At 39.7% G+C, this 19,302-nt stretch overlaps 1 protein-coding gene across 2 annotated transcripts; it reads right to left on the bottom strand.

Annotated features, from left to right (window-relative positions):
- trim46b (tripartite motif containing 46b) lies at positions 1–18,856 on the bottom strand. 2 transcript variants are annotated; one of them, XM_032581454.1, is made up of 12 exons: positions 18,428–18,856; positions 15,011–15,272; positions 14,745–14,934; positions 13,440–13,638; positions 12,484–12,630; positions 11,336–11,431; positions 10,703–10,956; positions 8,854–8,975; positions 8,391–8,729; positions 5,247–5,476; positions 4,472–4,539; positions 1–2,299 (listed from the first exon to the last, which is right to left on the bottom strand). In XM_032581454.1, the coding sequence occupies exons 1-12, from the start codon at positions 18,515–18,517 to the stop codon at positions 1,855–1,857; spliced, it is 2,442 nt and encodes an 813-aa protein (XP_032437345.1). In that variant the 5' UTR covers positions 18,518–18,856; the 3' UTR covers positions 1–1,854. The 2 variants fall into 2 exon arrangements, with proteins under 2 accessions (XP_032437345.1, XP_032437346.1); XM_032581455.1 differs by lacking the exon at positions 18,428–18,856 and adding an exon at positions 17,791–17,877.
- Between the last annotated feature and the right edge of the window lie 446 nt (positions 18,857–19,302).

Genomic DNA, 19,302 nt, shown 5'->3' with positions numbered 1-19,302 from the left:
TGTAATTTAAACAATTTCACTTTATTCCGTGTTTATTTCCCTTGTTATACTTTAACAAACACTCTCTCAGAAGGTGAAGTTTACTCTGAATTAATCTGCTACTCTTTTCTTCATAAGTGTTGCTCATTCTTTTACAATCAAGCAAAAAAAAAAAAAAAAAGCATATACTTTCAGCCCGCTGTTGTAGAGAAACCAGACTTTCCTGCACACACGCTCTAACATCAGACTTGTGTTTGAAATACGAAACGCCAATGCACAAACAAAACTGTGAGAACTAGTGATTAGCTGTATACCGGAGGTATAATTGGAGCCTCTAAATGGCATAGTGCCTCATTGTTACTCTGTACCTCTAATTTAGCACATTTACATCCCATAAAGCAATAACTTTGGCTGAGGTCAAATGGCTAACAGGAGCTGTGGTGAAAAACATATTTACTTATAGAAGCAATAAAATCTTTTAGACTTTTTTCTGTAATGCACTTACACTGCACCTCTCACATTTATTGTTATCTCTGACAAATTATGTGTAAAAAGCCTTAAAATAGATCAGTTTTAAGCATAATCTTACACTGAACATCTCAGAAGAATCCAACATTTAATTTGAGTACATTAATCCAACAGAAAGCAAGAATCATAGTCTAGTTTTTACTAGACTCACATTAGTTAATTAGTTTGTTGAATATGCTTGACTTGATTTGTTTTTGGGCCTTGATTCTGATGCTGTTAAAAATGGTGGAGAATTTGTAAAGCTGTGGGATTATTTCTTCTCCAAAGGCTGAAGAAACATTGTTAGCATGCATATCATCACTAACTAATTAAAATGTCAGTAAATTTTAAATAAACAAACATGGTGACAACTATGAGAAACATTACAAATTGGTCATCACTGGGGCTTTAATCTGAATTGTGATCCAAAGCATGTCACCAAATCAACACAGAAATTATTTAAATCTTACAAAAATCATTTAGAATCTGTGAGATGAGCCGAATAGATTAAATTATAAAGGAGGGTCCAAAACTTTGTCAGATTTAACTAGATTGTGCAAAGAGGAACGGTCAAAGATCCCTTTTTTACCCAGATTTTGGATAATTTTCTTCATTTAGTGCGGGATAAAATGCACTGTTGCCCCACACAAAGCACATACAATAGCGCCTATGCAGTCAGCAGGGGGCGCCAATTGCCCATTGACTGAACATGCAAATAGACAATAGAAAACTTTACGGTGCAACTGACAGCGCATCCTCTAAACCTCTTTTCAATGCCACCCATTTACCAAAAGGTTGCTGTACAAAGTATTGACTACATGATTACCAATAATTGGTAATCATTTTGTTAAGGATAATTACACTCAAATTAAAGGTTGGATTTTTCTCTGAATTTCTGCTTAAGAGCTGGAAATATTTGAAGGCATTTCATTCATCCTTTCCAGAGGTGGCAATAAGTCAGGAGGGTACTGTATATGAAAAAAAGGCAGACATTAAAGACAATCATAACAAAAGCCTATACATTATAGAGAAAACTGTGTTAAGCTTTTTATTCTTCTTTTTTTTTTTACATAAGCTTTATAGCTGTAAATGCAACATAGCCTGGCTACAAGTGCAAGCACTAAATGTGTATAATTACATACTGAGTGCTGGATTTACCAGACACCACTTAAGCAATAACTGTTGCAAAACTGCATGTAACAAAATGTAAGAAACATAATTACATTGCATATTTGTTGCTATAGAAACATCTTGTTTTTCTTAAATAAAATGGAATACAAAACAAAGAAATCGCTGAGATGTCTACCTTTTTGCTGTAGCTGAGTTAATACTTGCCAAATACATTCCAGATTACCGGCGGATCAGGGATCAGTTGTTGTTGTTGTTTAAATTGGTGACGCGGGGTTGGATGGTCACCCTCCTGACCGGCGTCTGGTCTGCATTGCGATTGGCCACCAGCTCCTGCAGCTGCAGGGCGCCTCCGCCGATGAAGCAGAAAGCAGGGCAGACAGGGCCGGAGCAGTCGACGTGACCCTCCCACAGGGGCCGCAGGGAGTGGGCATCGTAGAACGTGACACGCCCTTTCTCAAAGTCAAGGCACACGCCGAGTCGAGGAGGCAGCGGGTAGGTGAGGCCCGAGGGGACGTTGTTGTTGGTGAGTGGGTCTCGATTGCTGCCCCCGTGGTTGTTGTGGTGGTGGTAACTGTGCTGGGGCAGGTATATTTTACCCATGCCCATGGTGAGGAAGCAGAAGGGCGGCGCAGAGTCCAGGGCATCCTCTGCTCCACTGTCATGGCCGCTGTCTGGGTCGTAGCTTAATAAATACAAACGCAGTGATGAATATTTCTGCATCTGCAACCAAACCTGCAGTGAAATGGAAAACTAGCTGCCCCTGAACTGACCCACCAAATGTTGATCAACTGGAACATTATTGTTTATTTTGATGATGGCATTTGACAAAATTTTGTGTTTATTGCTTGTTCCAGTTACTGTATTATGTTTTTATGGTGTAGAGCACTTTGAACTGCCTTGTTGCTGGAATGTGCAGTACAGGTAAACATGACCTTAAATTCAACTAAACTGGTATTGCGACCCTTGGCAGCACCAACCTCCATCAAGCCTTTGTGATCACTGGCACGGGGTGTTTGGCATTGACATGGAGGAATTTTGTCTCACTCGTCTTTGCTGAAACTGCAGGTTTTGAGCAATTAATTGGATTGTTTTAATTTGAGTATTTTTAAATTCATGCCAAAGTATCTGATAGTTTTAAGTCCAGACCAAATGTTTTTTTGATTGTTAATTTATTTAATGAGTCATGCAGAAAGGTAACCTGCTGGTTTGATTTGCATTATGATCCTGATGTATAGCCCAAGTGCATTTGATATTAAGGTGTTGGAAAAATTAGCTTGTTAAAAGAACAACCAAGACAGAAATCGCAAGAGTAAGTCTCTTTTAGATCTTTGTCTACTTCCATTAGGAGAAAATGCAATGAGTTTCACAGTTTGTCTGTCAAAACATTCTCTGACAAACAAAGGAAATGGTCTTGTTTAAATAGTCTATGCCTTGTGCAAATAAGTAAAATAGGTGTTTTTGGAGCTTTGCCATCTCACAGACAGTCCTCACACCATAAACAGGAAATGAACGTATGAATTTCACCTCTATTATCAACTGTCATGCTGCCAGACTTACTGGAAACATGAGGTTAAATGAGCAAAATGGGATCTGAACAACAAATGAGTAAATGATAAATCAAAAAGGGTTTTGTAGGTTTTTAGTTGGACTGAGGGCAAAAGTGGCTCTTTAGATTGTAAAGGTTAGCAGCTCCTGCCTTAAGTCGTGATGTATACTATAAGAAATCCACTAGGAGTCACACATGAGCAGCAGCTACTCAGGTTGAAACAACCATCTGTCCATTGTCTCCATCAGGTATCATACTCAAGGCCTGGGGGCCAAATACGGCCCGCCATTGCTTTGAAAGTGGCCCTCTAGACTTATGCCAGTCCATCGCAGGACAAGATGGAGACACACTGGACAAACAACCATACATTCACGCCTTAACCCGAACACTAACCCAACCCAGAGAAACATTTAGGGTAATGAATTCATCTTTAAGGATTGTTTTTGGACTGTGAGAGGAGCTGAAACATACCAAACTAAACCTGAAAGATAAGTTTAAAATTGAGCTCATTATTCACCCTGTCATTCTTTTGGGTTGAAATATTTGTGTCCATTCATTTTCCTCAGCTTATCTGACAGGTCACAAAGGAATGGATGGGAAACCCAGACATTCCTCTCGACAGAAACACTCCCAAATGTATCTATCTCCCAGACCAGAATAAATATATTGTCTCTGGTCTGACCCTGGGGGTTCCTCCCAGTTTGATGTGACCAGAAAATCTCCAGAGTGGAAAGGTTTTTACTATTTTCAGCTGGCTGGTCTCAAAGTGGGGAAGCAATGGATTCTCTGACTTACCACCAGATAACAATAGTATTAGTAGTAGTTGCATTTCCTTAAAATCAAGTTTTTTATGTTACAACCATAAACATAGCTGCAATTTTATTATATTTAAATCAATAAAATGCCAACAAATTGTCCTCCACTTTCTATTTTATTGGTCTATTGGTTAAAATGGACTAAATTTTTTTTTAAATAAATGTAAAATTAATTTTAAAAAAAGGAAAGAAATATGTAGTTTCCAATTTTATTTGCAAAACAAGCTTTTTTTATTCTGTCAACCTAAGATGATATTTTCTTGAACCAACTCTTATATAGTGTCTCTTCAGGGTTTGCGCATCTGCAGATTGATATTTCTATATTTTCTCTGCAAAATGGCTCAAGCTCAGACTGGTCAATGTTCTCAGCCTCTTCGTTCCATCTGAGTTTCTTCCCATTAACCCTGACCAGCTTTACTGTCCCTCAAAATCCACAGCATGATGCTGCCACCGCTAAGTTTCATAGTCTGGATTGTGTGTTTGCTGAACTCACCGAGGACTGGCCATGTCCTGTGGGAGGTGAAACCACTCCTGCAGTTTGGACTCCAACCCGACTCCAACCTGCTCAGCAAAATCAAGATGCAGCAAATGAGAAGTGACCAATCAGGAGGCCTCTTGTATTCAACGAGAAGTTGAAACTGGATTTTTCAGAAACAATCCAGAATCTCAAAATAAATTAACACAAAAATCTATTGATTAAACTAAAATCTCTGAACTCCCTTGGAAATAGTTTTTCTTTTATAGTAGAAAACGGGTTTGTTTTGTTTTATTCACTCAAATCAAGTAAGATAGGAAGGACAAATTCATGAATAAATAACTGGATGGACAGTTCATCCATCCATATAATACTGAAAAATTATTTTAAAGCTGTGACAATTAGATGGATTGATTTATAAGATCTAATGTCTGGAAATACCTTTTTACATGACCCCCAAAAATATATCAAATTCTGGAGTTACCCTTAGCTCAATATTTTTAGTTTTAACTGAACAAAATCTGCCTTTAATGTCTTTTTGAGAGCTTCACTTCAACAAAACACAAAGAAAATACTTAAAATAATATAAAATGCTACAATATTACTACAATAGTTTGTTGCAGTTTAATTTAAAAGACCCTGAATGAAACCCTGCAAGAGAGAACTGATTGCAGTTCAATCTAACATGTGGTTCAATGGTAATTGCTGTTTAGGCTATGATGTAAATAAAAGGCATTAACAGTTGTTTAAGTTTATATGATTTCTCGATGTGGTGCAACTAGAATGAACATGCCTTCACAAGGTAGGATCCAGGCTCCACTGAGCATGCCCAGTAGTGTCTTCCTTGTGTAATGGCAACATCCCCCACCAGGAGGTCCGACGTGAGGTGGCAAGAGGTGAGGGCGTGGTCGGCGGCCTGCAGCAGGGAGAGACCAGGGACGCTTCGAGCCCCACGCTGCTCCTTGCTGACCACCAGTCGGTCAGCATGGAGACCCCAACGAGAGTCAAGGTAGAAATTAAGCACTGATAGAGAGGAGAAGGCAGAGAGAGGAGGAAGATATGGAGAGATCAGACTGAGAGTTATAAGAGAAGGCAAGGAGAAACATCAGATTTAGGAGCAGAGAGTGACAGAAGAAGTTTGGGAGATAACAGAAGGAAAGTTGTGCCGATTTACTGCCAGAAAGCATCAAGAAGAAAAGAGCAGACATGCACCTCCTCCCATCAGCACTGCAAGAGAAAAACACATTGATCTTTACACCGATGACTCAGGGAGCCAAATAAACAGCAGTTCTCACCACACAGCTCTTACAGAAGGAAGCCTGGTTGTTGGAAGGATAGCAGGAAGGGAAAACAGCCAACGGGGGGAACAGGGAATTCACCAGGCACACAAATCGACCCTTACGAAGCCCGGGATCTGAATCCGATCCATTTTGTTAAGCTCCATGTCTTAACAAAGTGCAAAACTCATCAGCGCTCGGACAGATCTTGGTTTGGGAGCTAAAATGGGATGGTCTTGTAACAGAGGATGACACAGGGGTGCAGAGAGGAGGGACAGGGATGAATGCACTTCTTACGTTCTGTGGGAGGCATGTAGGCTGGGCAGCGTGGAAGTAGCACAGCTCAAGATGACAAGTACAAAGCTGTGAAATGGAAATAAGTGAGGGAATAAAGAGCAAGACAGTGAGGATGTGTCGGTAGTGAGAAAACTTGCAGAAAAAAGGTGGATATGGAAAACGAAAAGACTCATTCAGTTTTTTTGTATTTCAAATTTTACTACTTTTAGGACTGTGCCGATTTAGAGGGACAGTGTTATGTAAAATCAACTTTTTTGAGCTTTACGTCATGTCATAATATTATTCCCTCGTCAAAAATGTACTTAGAGTGTTGTCTTGATTCTTTCATGAACGTTTAACCTTCATGGCAACCATTCAAATGTGCAAAAGACCTGGGTGGACCCAGCGCCACCTCAGAGGCGCTGCTCCTCCTTGGAGCTGCAGTTTTCAAGCTTTGGTTCTTTCGCTTCACAGAGCAGCGACTCCCCCACTGAGCTCCTTCAGACTAGCCAGCAGCAATTAGCACACAGTTAGTGGAACCACACATCTGTTAAGCTCAATATATGAGCTACTTCTCAGTGCAATGCTGGTAAAAACGTCGGTTTTACCAGCTCTTTCTGAAACTCCGTCTCAGAGTTTCAGAAAGACGGAGTTTCAGAAAAAGCTAAATTTTTTTCAAGAGACAGAGGCCTGATTTCAAGATGTTAAATTACAAAGTAAATTTTCTTTTAAGTCATATTTTATATATATGGGATTTTTATAAGATGTGAATGTAACTCAGTGACTTGATTGTGCTATAAAATGCCACTATGTAAATGGAAAACACACAACATGTCATATCTCTGGTTATTTGGATTCTTTGCTTTTGTTGTTTTCCTTGCATTGATGTCTTATTTTGATTTATTTCTCCTCATCTCAGATTATTCCCTCGGTTAGTTCAGATATTCAAGTTTTGGATTAGTTTTCTCGTTCTGGTTTATTCCTTCTGTTAGTTTAGATTGTTATTTTAGGTGTTGGGTTTATTTTATTAGTATTTCTGTTTAGGCTTCCCTCGTGTGTCGTCTTTGTTTCAGTCAGGCTGCCATTCAGTCCCCTTGATGAGTTATTGACCTCATCAAGCTTCATTCCTCTCTTCCCAGCTGCAGTAAGTTTCTTTAATTTGTTGCTTTGTCATCTTCACTCCCTGCTCTGCATATCTACCTCATGGACTCATTACTCTTCACTATTTCCTTCTGTTACTCTCCATGTTCCTGGTTACATATTTTTGTAAATTTCTTTTAGTCAAACATGGATCACATAACAATTCCCAGGACCAAAACAGCATTTTGGTCCTGGTCCAAACACACCAACTCTGACACAACAAAGTCAATGTTTTGGAGTAACCATGCCTCGATCTACAGATTTAGATCAGAGCAGAAACGTTTGTGCCAGTTCAGTTGTGTCACTTCTGTCAGGAAGAATGAGCCAAGACTATTCCAGAAAACTCTTGCGAGAGGATTGAGGAAGGAAACCCAAAACATCTGACTGAACTTATTTAGCAAGTAACAAGGAAATGAGTGGATATTCTGGGTTATCTTTGATTATTTTCACGTTTGACAAATAGTAACAACTTTGACAATCATAATTAAGTTAATGCCAAACAGTATGAAATGGCCGTCTTTTTATACAGCCTTTGTAAATATCTGCTTTTAATTGGTGATTACTTGTACATTTAAAATCAGGATTGTGTCACAGAGCTTTTAATAAAGTTTATGTGCAGAGGAATCAAGGATAAAGCAAACCAGTACTAGTTGTGGCAGGCAGTACATGCCTCTGTGTGTGGACACAGAAACTTTAAAGGTGCGCCCTTCACTGGGTGTAACTCTCTGTTTGTAGAGCTTAATATATCCTGCATACTACTTGTTCACTGCATTTCATTTTGTTTCTGTTTCTTACAAAGTATTTTTGGTCAAGTTTCTAGTGTAAATATCTTAGTACACTTGAAGTAAGATAAAAACCCACTTACAAGTAACTTCAACATGATATAGGAGCTTGTTTTAAGTCAATAATTCCTTAATATTCATAAAATCAAGTACTAGACGTAAGTGACGTAATCTATCAGTGGAAAAGGAAAAATGTATTTTTCCACTGGCATATTATTTCACCTGTAACTACTATTTTTCATCAGTTTTTCGTAGTTAATAACTTCAAACAAGTTTTTATATCTTGCTGAAAAGTTATTTCAAATGTACTAAGGTATTTGCACTAGCAGTTAGACCAAAAATACTTGGTAGGATTTTGTGTTTTTGCACTTAAATTAATTTCATAAATTGTTTCACCCAATTTTTCACGAAAGTCTCTACAGAAATAGCCAATAAGAGGCGCTAACATGCGCGCTCCCCCACCTGGTGCAGGTGGGGTGTGCAGGTACACCTCCTCGCTGTACTCCCCGTAACCCGCCTTGTTGCATCCCCTCACACGCAGGACGTACACGCTGTCCATCTCCAGCCTGTCGATCACGGCGCTGGTTCCGCTCACTTCGTCCAGCCGCTGCCAGCCCCATCTGGCGGCAGCGAGGCCTCCTCTGATCCCACCCCTTGAAGCTCCTCCGGGCACCACGCCTCGGCGGCGATACTCCACGGAAAAATGCCAGGCGGGCGCCGACTCCTGAGGCAGCCGCCAGCACAGGAAGAGCTGGTCGTACGCCAGAGAGCGCTGGGTGTCGATAACAGGAGCCAGAGGAGCTGAAACAAGAGCGTGTTCAGTGTTTACTTTTGTTCGTATTCCCTCAATTTCTCTTTATTTTGGTCTCTTTTATTTTTATATCCATGTATATGGATGCTACCACATCACCATCCTCTTCCTCACCTTGGATGAAGTTAAGCTCTGTCAGGAGTTTGAGCTCTTTGGAAACATCCAGCTGGAAGTGTCTGAAGGACGGATCAGCAGCCAAAGTGAAATGCTGGAGATTCTCAATTGCTTTGCTCAACCTGGTTCAGTTCAAAAGCAAAAGAAAAAATAAACAATGTAAGAGGAGGGAAAGTGTTTACAGAATGCTTTCAACAGGAAGGATTAAATGGGCTAAATAAAAGACAAGACCACTGCTATTCTACGTTTTTATAACAAATCTGTTGAACAGAGCCAAAAACACCTCATCAGTTCTCTGAACACGTCAAACTCATTCTTTTCTGCAGAAGACAAACTACCCAAACATTGTCTTGTGGGTCAAGTATTGTCATTAAACCACTGAGCAATGTTTATAAGAAGATATGACTCAACCTTAGATTAAATAAATATTATGCATCATTTAGATTTAGAGATTAATGCGGCTTTTTAGATTGTTTTTCTTAGCAGTAAACGTCTGTGGCTTGTTTAAAGAGGAATCACATCACTAACGGCCGCAGTGAGATTTGATCAATCATGTAACTCCAATGATTGAAGCAAACACATATATAATTAATCTAAAAGCTACGGTAATTTTTTTTAAAGAAATCCACACAATATATAGTTTTTCTAAATACACCAAACAGCAAAAATGTACCTTTCAAAAAATTACCACATGATTTTTTGTGTTGTGGAAATAACATAAAATTAGTTTTATTATGTTAACTTTTTTCTTAGTTTGTTTCTCAGGAATCTAATGCATTTTGTTTTACTAAATCAAATTCACAGTAAATTTAGATCTTAGAAGAGCTTTTCTGATATAAAATTATTTTTAAAAATCTCTCAAAAAAATAAACAATGTCAAATTAGAATCCATTTTTGAATAAAATTAATATGTTTAATATTATTGTTGAAAATCGGTTTATAGAAAATTGTTCAAAAATAATGGTTTGTCACAGACAATGAATGTGCAGCAAATAATGGAGTGTCCAGGTGAACTTCTTTGAAAACACCTGGAAACACCCTTACATTGACAGAAAAAGCACAGATACACTAAACTAACATTGTACAGTTTTACCAGGCATACAAATAAAAATGGTCAGTGATTATTAAAAAACTGGCAGCATAAAACTTGCTGACATTAAATCAAAACAGGTATGAGGAGTTGGGTTTAGTTGTGAATTCTGATACTAATAATGTTAAAATCACTGGATTTTAACATTAATAAATGTTAGCCTGAACCAAAATCAGATTAAATTCTTCCAACATTAAGGTAAAATGTCTTTGTTTTAGTCTCATCTGCCCAAAAGGCCTTGTTCCAAATGTCTTTTGGTTCATTCAGATGTACTTCTGGTCAGATAAGTCTTTTCATCCCTCCAAAATAAGCCAAACACAACTTTAGTTTTTCCCCACCTGTTCTGACTCAAACTGAAACATTTAACATGCTGGCAGAGATCTGTGGAGTCCGACATGGATCTGTTAGGTTTTTGTTAATTTTCTGGCGTTGCATGGTTTGATCTTAAGCCAAACCTGCTGTGATTTATTCATGAGAACCTGGACAGCTGTCTTGATTAATTAATCATTTTTATCTCAATCCAGATAATTTAGAGATGGTCTTTTATCCCTTTTCAGATTGATAATAAGCAATATGTGCTTCTTTAAGCCTATTGCCAATGTCTTTTTTGCTTAATGTTTTGAGTAGAATGTTTTTTTTCTTGTGATGTATTTGGATCAGAGACAAAAAGATCAATTTGAAGCATCTTAATGTATATATTAACTCATATTTGTGTTGTCAACTCAAAGAGTGACACCAGAGCTGAACAAAAGAGAAAACCTGTTGTGTGTTTGGCGAGCGGCCTGCACGAAGCAGGGCTGGTCTGTCTCTCTCAGCAGCTCCTGGGTAAAAGCCATGAGCCCCGCATGTTCCATCAAGCCGCGTCTCTCCGCCACCTGAGCAGACAACGCCTCGCCGCGTTTCTGCCGCGCCGCCTCCAGGGCCTGGGTGAGCGAGGCGTGACGCTCGGCGAGAGCGGCCGTCAGGTCCCTGATGCTCTGGGCCAGCTGCTCTCTGGCCGACACGCTGTTCACCTGGTTGCACAAACCAGAGAGGAGTTCACAGAGCTAAAGTGGCTCCATAAGTTCAAATATCATCAGGTTCAAATTTAAAAAGATAGGATGCAATGCAGGAAATGTAACACCCCTGCTAGGAAATACAAACATGTGATCATTGGTGTTTAAAAGCAAAGTAACAGATTTGATGCTTGAAAAATATATGAAAATTGATTAAAAGCGCAAAAGTAGCTAAAGGTGTGTCTGAGACATTTGACACTTTTTTCAGTCAATTTTATGATAACTGACGTCAAACTATCGATAGCCTTCAAAAGTAGACCATTATGTCTCAAGAAGAGAGAAACACACAGCCGCTTTAGGATGATTTTGGGAATTCACTGCTAAGTGTTTTCATCACCTCAGTCTGTGTGATGGCGCTCTCCAGCTGGGTGATCTGAGCCAGGACTGTGTCCTGGCTGGACAGGATGAAGTTCATCTCTTTAGTTATCTTCTCCTGTAAGCATAAACAATGAATAACACACACACAAGGTTACAGTTAAATACAAATGTTTTCATGGAACATTTTCAGATTTATCCAGGACAAACTTTGCCAGACTTATTTTCATTCCCAGTCATTTTTAGTGTGTAAAATACAAATGTTCGCTGTGAAATTCATGGCAGATTTATGTGCTGTGGGGAGGGTTTGGATCTGATATCAACAAAAGCTAGAAACTGAAGGGAAGAACACGAGAACATAAGAAATGACATGTGGGGGAGCGGACAAAAGACAGGAAGAATACAAAGAAACAAATTCAGAATGACTAAAGAAAGGACAACCCAAAAAAAGGAACAAAGGATACAAGGAAAGAAGAATGGAAGGAATCAAAGAACAGAGGACACAAGAAATTAAAGCAGAAAAAAACAGAGGTTTGAAAGATGAGCGGACACAAAAGAGGAACGGACAAACACAAAAAAGGAAGAATTCAACATTTACACAACAGAAGAGGGAATGATGTCTGGAATTAAATATTTTTTCTTTAATCTTATGTTTTATTTTAAACAATACATTGTAAACACCTATCAGATCTGTAAAACACCAAAATCAAATTTTATCATTCTCAGAGCTGCAGAGGAATAATTCATAATTCAATTCTAAAATCTAAATACAATCTTCAGCTTAACTACAGTAAGTGACATAAAATTCATTTTTAAATTGTATTTCTTACTCCGTCTCAGTCATAGGAAGTGTTTCATTAATGTACAACATTGAATAATACATAATTAAAGTGCAATGCAATTTAAAAAGATAATCTTAGATATTGTTTCCAATAATAATCACTTGTGATCTTTTAAAGTAGTTGTAATCAATGACTGAGATGTCACTTTGAAGGTCTGCAAAAATAAATATTATTTGGACTTGGCTATTTCGTACGGATTTTTTTTGTTTTTATCCAGTACTTTCCATGAATTAATCAAGACCATTTTACAAAATTAGGAGAAAGTTTGGCTCATCAGAAGTAAAACAAAGAAAAGGTGCAGTCAGAGCTGTGAATATTTGTACAAAACCTTAAGAGCTTGGTAAGCTTGTGCCACCGGGAGGATTTTGTGTCCAGTGTGGATCCGCCGCAGTTTGCAGAGCGGGCAGAGCAGCCGCTGGCAGGACCTGCAGTAAAACTGCAGCTTCTCCTGGTCGTGCTCCGTGCAGGTCAGAACCTGAGCAAAAGAACACAAACAGACCTGAACTAATACATGTTTAAAATACCATATCATCAAAAATGACATGCAATGTCAAGTATTACGCCTTTCTTTCTTATTTTACTTAATATTTTTAAATATTCTGTGCTTGTTACTGATAAGTGATTCCGTCTGCAATTCACAAATGAAAGCATTTAAAGGAAAATTGGCAGATTTTTAACAGAAATTTCCATGTATTACATAAAAAATAGGGACTGTGTGTTATATACCTTCATAAATTATAAAGGATCAAAGGCCTTTGTGCATGCAACCTGTATACAGTCTAAATATGATATATAGTGCTTTGCAAATTTTATATACATCTTGAAGTTTTGTGAAGTTGTAAAAACAAATGTCAATGTTCTGCTAAGAATTGCATGTGATGCATCAACATAAAGTATTGCAGAAATATTTATTTTTACAAATAGAAATTTGAAAAGTGTTGCATGCAACACCAGTAAACACACTAGGCATGTTGAGTAGGAGTTCAAAGTAGGTTTCGGTTTTAAAACTGAATTACAAGCTCTGAACATCTAATAGCACACTATTCAATCCCTTACCTGAAAACTAAAATGTCTGACATTTCAGTCCTACTGATAAAGGCTAAAGAGAACAGTAATCTTAATAATACTAACTTTGGAGCAATCATATCACTGTACATCACCCCAAAGCACATCATCCCCACAGTGAAACATAGTGAAGGTAGTATCATGCCATGGGAAGTAAAGCAAAGCTGATGGAGAGTAGAGACGAACTCTCTAAATGAATGGAAGTCAGGAGTGTCTGACCTTTGGTCTGAAATTGAGTGTCGGCTGGATGTGTTCGTGTTGTGCTCGGGGCGTTCCCCATGGGTGATAGAGCTTGAAACACTCGTTGCAGAAATTTGACCGGCAGTCAGCACAGCCCTTGGTGGCCTCCAGAGTTTGAGGAGGCTTACAGAACTGGCACATCACAGCAACACTCCCCAGGCTCACTGTGTGTCTGTACCTGGTGTAAGAGTACAAAATAAGCAATTCAGAAATTATTTATTGAAGGTGATTTATTATGCTTTCTGGAACAGGTTAGGATATATCTATGAGCTTTACAAAACATGTTTATTACATTTTTTTTACACAAAATTATTCTTAGATCATGAGATTTAAATCTGGTTAGTTCCTCCTTTCAGAATTAGATATTTTAGGGCCTGTTATCCAACTAAGCCCTTCAACCCCCCAAAACTCAACATTTATACCTGCAGTTGAAAATGGCTGAAAACAGATGTGCAATTTTACAACCGTACATCTTTGAAAAGCAGAAGTTGAGGTTCCTGCACAAGTAACAACAATGTACCAAGTGGTTTCTGGGTGGCAAAGCACCAACAAAGCCCTTGTCTTTTCCACCAGCAGCGTTCAGCTGTAAAAACCAGCTGACCAAATGTGTTCTAGCTCCGCTCGGGTTGCTAGGTGACGGGCCGAACTCTGCTGAGGTTGCTAGGTAACGGCACGGGCAGCGCTAGCTGGAGGTTTTTGAAATGACTAATTTTCCAGACACCAAAACTTATTGCTAAAAAACGGCTGGGTGTTTTTTAAGTGCCAGGGCTGTTTTCAAAAGCAGTAAAGACACAAATCAAAGTACAAAACGTGTTAAATGTGAATTTTACATCACAAGTCCCCTTTAAAGGATGATGTTAGCCTCTCTTTATTGTGTAGCTGAACCCCCAGGTCAATTGAGACAAATGTCATTTTTATTTAAAAAAAAAAAAATTAAATCAGACTGTTAATTGGCTGTAAAACATTAAGTGTTGGAACAAAGAATGTCACAAGCAGCAACAAATACGGGGGAAAGTGAACTGTAAGCTGCTAGACTGTGGAAAAACAGTCATTAAATGTAGCCACTGTACAGTATGTTGTAGTGCACAATGTGCAAGATTTTTTCACAGTTCAGCTGCAGCTGAATAATGAGATCTGGACATGATCCCACACCTCTTTGGTTTTATTAGCACACAGCATCACTCCCTGATCATATTTTTAGTCCAATTTTCACAGCCTTCAAATGATTATTTTTTTTCTAGTTTTCGACTTTTCCTGACTCTTTAGGGCCCTTGTGATAATTACCTCTCCACAATGCGCTCCAATGTGAGGTTGCGGAGACAGTCAGTCAGGCCCTTCTCGCCCAGCTCAACATCCCGGCCGCAGGGGACGCAGGGGAACATCATCACCAGAGGAGGACCCTCCTTACGCCGTCGCCCTGGATACGTCCCGTGTCCAGGAGAGCGAGGCATGGATGGTGAAGGCGGATGGGGGCCTCAAGCCAAGCCAGAAGACCAGTTAAATTTAAGCTAAAACAGGAAATGAAAACAAGTAGAGTACACTCTTTGTACCTGATCGCAGCACTCGGTCAATGGGCCGCTGCTCGTGTTTGGGAGTGGGCCGGCGTGCTTGACGAGGAGAGCGAGTGTTGGGCGTGGAGGCCGGAGAGTTGGGCTCCGGGGGGAGCTCTGGGGGTGGGTAGCCATTGGCCACCAGGACCTCTGAGGCACACATCAAGCAGACGCTGTGCTGGCATGGCAGAACCACGGGCTGCTTGACGATCTCCTTACACACAGGACAATGCAACTCGTGCTCCAGACTCTTCATGTTGGACTGCAGGGAGAAAGGTTACGAGACATTTAGTAATCCAAAAATGAAATGAGAAACGTGGAAATGAAAAATATTGGGAACAGGCTTTAGCTGAAAATGTTTTCATTAAGATGTAACCAGGAATTACTGAGGTTAGGGAATAAAACTGTACCAGACAGCTGCCACTGGGCACTAATCATGTTAATTATAGATAAAGATCAAATATTAAATATTCAGCCTCTGCATTTCTTATATAACAGTATCCTGCATGAACAAGAGCCGCTTGACCAAATTCACAATATGCTTTATAGTTCTATGAAATTAACCTTATTTTTATTGTACTGTGCATGTAAATGTGGTGCATTAATTATACCAGCAGAACTAAGATGTGAGACTAAAATGCAAACAAGTATGAACTGCAGCTGCATTATTGCAGCAATGTGCTGTAAATCTCTATGCAGGATAGAGTGGATTTTATTTTATCCCTGAACCAACACTCCTGTTTTCACGTTTAGAGCTGAAGAGTGGGAACGCAGGTCAGCTGAAGCACATGAATTTGACAAAAAATGCAGTAAATGTGTTAACAGCTTGAAAACCCGAACCCTTGTTCTACGCTTCACTTCTTATGGAGACTTTGGGCTCTCAACTATTGAGAAACAATTTCATCCTGGAACTGTGGACTCTCTTGAGGTTTTAAATTTTTAAATCGCTAAAGTTTAGCCGTGACCCATGTAAAGTGCCAGCTCGATGCTATGAAGCTTACCGGAAATTGCCTGCACTGTAAACAACCATCCTCCACTGCGAAGAGAGAAGAGCCGATCTGATCAATGTTAATTCACTATTTGGAAGCGTGACAAACTCACACTCATGTCAGCGGTTCATTCACTTCCTACGCTGCCATTGCTACAACTGAAGGCAGACTACAATTCTGAAACAGCGCAGAAAGTCAACAGCATCGTTCACAACTTCTCCTTCTGTTCGCTGAAATTCTACCGAAGAAATCCAAGTCAATGGGAGAAATCCCAGACAGATTAGTGAAGAGAAATTAGAAGCGAGTGGATTAGCATTTAAGATTGCTACTGCTCATCCTTCACTACTATCTCCATCATCTCTACCTCTTCTGTCTCTACTTCCATCATTCTTTAAGTCTTTCATCGGTAATCTCTCATCACTATCTCCTTCATCTTAATTCCTCATCAATCCCTCCTCCCTACCTGCCTTCGTCATAACTTACCCTCCTCGCTGTCACATTTTTTGGGGGTAACTGTCACAGAAATTACAGAAATTATAGCCACACAAACACAAATCCTGCTCTTGAAAAACATACCATTTGTAATACACTTCATATGGACACTAGTCACATAAAGAAGCATGATTTGTATCACTAAGCTTCACACAGTAACTGTATTTTCAGATTTATTGGTATTTATTGATGCTTTTATTGAAAAAAGTGAGGGGAAAAAAATAGCAAAACTACAGTTTTGGGGGGTTTTAAACATAATTAATAGAAATGTATCTTGACAACTATAAATAAAAATTCTTATCATGATAAGAAATTTATCACGATAAATGATAAACATTAAGATACTAACCTTTCATCTCCTACCTCCCTTCGTCCCTATTGGCATCATCCCAACCTCCGTCTTCATCATCCCAATTTTCCCTATCCTGTATTCCTGTCTCATTCATCCCTCATCCCCTCCTACTTCACTCTTCATCGTTGCATCCATTAGGGCTTTTAGCAATCCCCTGGGTATCATCTCTGGGTCTGTATCTGTCTGAGGCAGAACCCCCTGTCTGAGTCACTCCATCTGAAACCCAGATGGAGTGACTTCTCTTCATCGTTGTGCTCCAACCTTATGAACAGGCTGTGTTTGCAGGACACTGTCACATCTTACTACGTCTCTCTCTGACATGCTTCAGTAGATGCCCTTGACACACACCCTCAACCTGAAAGCAAAACTGTTGCAGGTCCGCTGCAACCATCTCACTCACCATGAATTAACTTCAAGCAGAGGATGAGACTGTTTGAATGTGCTGCACAGGGGAATTTGGTAATTTTGTCACTGCTGTATGATGTGATGGAGGAAAGAAAGCAGGGCAGCTCATCTCGGCACACAGAAGTGGCCACAGGAGGCCATGCAGAATATGGCAGGACAACAAGAACAGGTAGCATGCAGACTGATGAAACCTGCATCTTTCTAGACATAAAATAATAGAGCTGCAGATGTACTGACTAAGACTGTATTAGCCTTTGCACCTGCAAATAAATCTAAGCTAGCACACTATAAAGCACACTGTTGGAATCAGTAAAGAATGTGGAATCACCAACTTTATCCTTCAATCCACCTTTTTTTTTTTTTTGCCATTCTCCAATGTCAGCTCCGGCCTGTCTGTCACCTCCTCCAGCATTCACATTTCAGCCCGTGTTTTCTCCTGCAGACTACAGAAACCACTGCAAACTGGGACCTCTCTGCCTCCTTCTTAAGACGGTCAGTGCGCATTGCTGCTGGTGAGGGCGTTAAAGCAGGCGCATCCTTACCTTCACCTGGAATCTGGGCGCCATGACGGCAGGACTATACGTGCTTATAGTCACTGTATCTCCCCGCATGAGGAGAGCGATGTCGCTCTTGGAGAGGAGGGGAGGGGTTTGAGGCGTTACATCGCCAGAGAGGAGGTGTGAAAAAAGGCACCGTGCACACACATGAGTGCAGGTCTGCCTGCTCTATTTCTACTCTCAGATCTCTCGCTCTGGCCGTCGCTGCTGAACCTGACCGCTTCTACGGTTGGGGGGAAAAAATCCCTCCATTGCACACCGTTCGCGTTTTTGCCCCTCGGCAGCAAGCAGGAGTCCTGCATCCCGTCTCCATGGAAACAAACATCCAAGGAACCCAACGAAAAAAAAAAAAATGAAAGAAAAAGAAACGCGTGGTCTCAGTCACCATTTTACGTTTAAAAATGTGCAAATTTTGAAAATACTTTACGATCTGATCCACATCAATCACACAACCCAATTATCGCTGGACAGAACCAAAAATGTATTGATCCGTGGTTTCATATTAATCTGCGCGCAAATGCTATCCCTTTAAAGCAATTTTCACCGTGCAATCAGCATAAAAAAGTACTGATTTTCTATGTACATCTCGAGACAAATCCAAATAAAACCTTAAGATACTCACGCTGATCCGAGCCAAGGCTTCCATCGCTGATGAGGCTGTTTTCACATCCATCTCTGCCACATGAAGAAAATAGCTGCCCCCTGCTTTCATCGTCTGGATACAACTCGACACGTATCCAGACCGCAGATCTTATAGTGCATGTTAAAAACACGATTACAAATAATTAGAATTGTTTATCCGGAGAAAAGAAGCAGCTAATCATCAATCCCGAAAAGCCAATCTTGCGTGTTAGTTTTTTTCTCTCTCTCTCTCTCAAATGATGAGCACGGATAAAAATAAGCATGTTGGCATAACGTCACATCATGATGCGTTTAGATAAAAAAAAAAAAAAAGAAGAAATATTTACTGCCAATGTAATATATCCACGCTGAGTATTAGCAGATGCCTGTAGCTTTATTCCTCACCCAGACATCCCGCCCCTCATCCCAACCCCTCCCGCACCGGATGCCGTCAAACGATGTGGCACACAGCGGGGGGAGAGCTGGACAACACTGGAAGAGAGAGGAAATGCTCTGGGGTCTTACGTGTGTTGTTTACATTCAGGCCGATTAGTTAATAATAATAATAATAATAATAATAATAATAATAATAATAATAATAATAATAATAATAATAATAATTTTACTGAGTCAGAAGCTAGACCAAGATTTTTTGGGGACCTAATCCTATTTTCATTTGGGGCCCCTCATGTCAACGTGCCATCATGCATCATTATTTCTGAACTGCTCTACTAGAATGTGTGTAGCATACCTGCTATAATGAGCTTAATTTGTCATTAGCTTACATCATACCTGCGATATTATGGTTATTGATTTGAACCCGAGACGGGTAACAAACAGAATAATTAGGATTTTGATATGTAGAAAGGTATTTAA

This window comes from Xiphophorus hellerii, chromosome 13, assembly GCF_003331165.1.
Source record: "Xiphophorus hellerii strain 12219 chromosome 13, Xiphophorus_hellerii-4.1, whole genome shotgun sequence".
NCBI classification, from domain to species: Eukaryota; Metazoa; Chordata; class Actinopteri; order Cyprinodontiformes; family Poeciliidae; genus Xiphophorus; species Xiphophorus hellerii.
The sequence above is the reverse complement of the archived record's forward strand: the minus strand, read 5'-3'. Positions and strand labels throughout refer to the sequence as shown.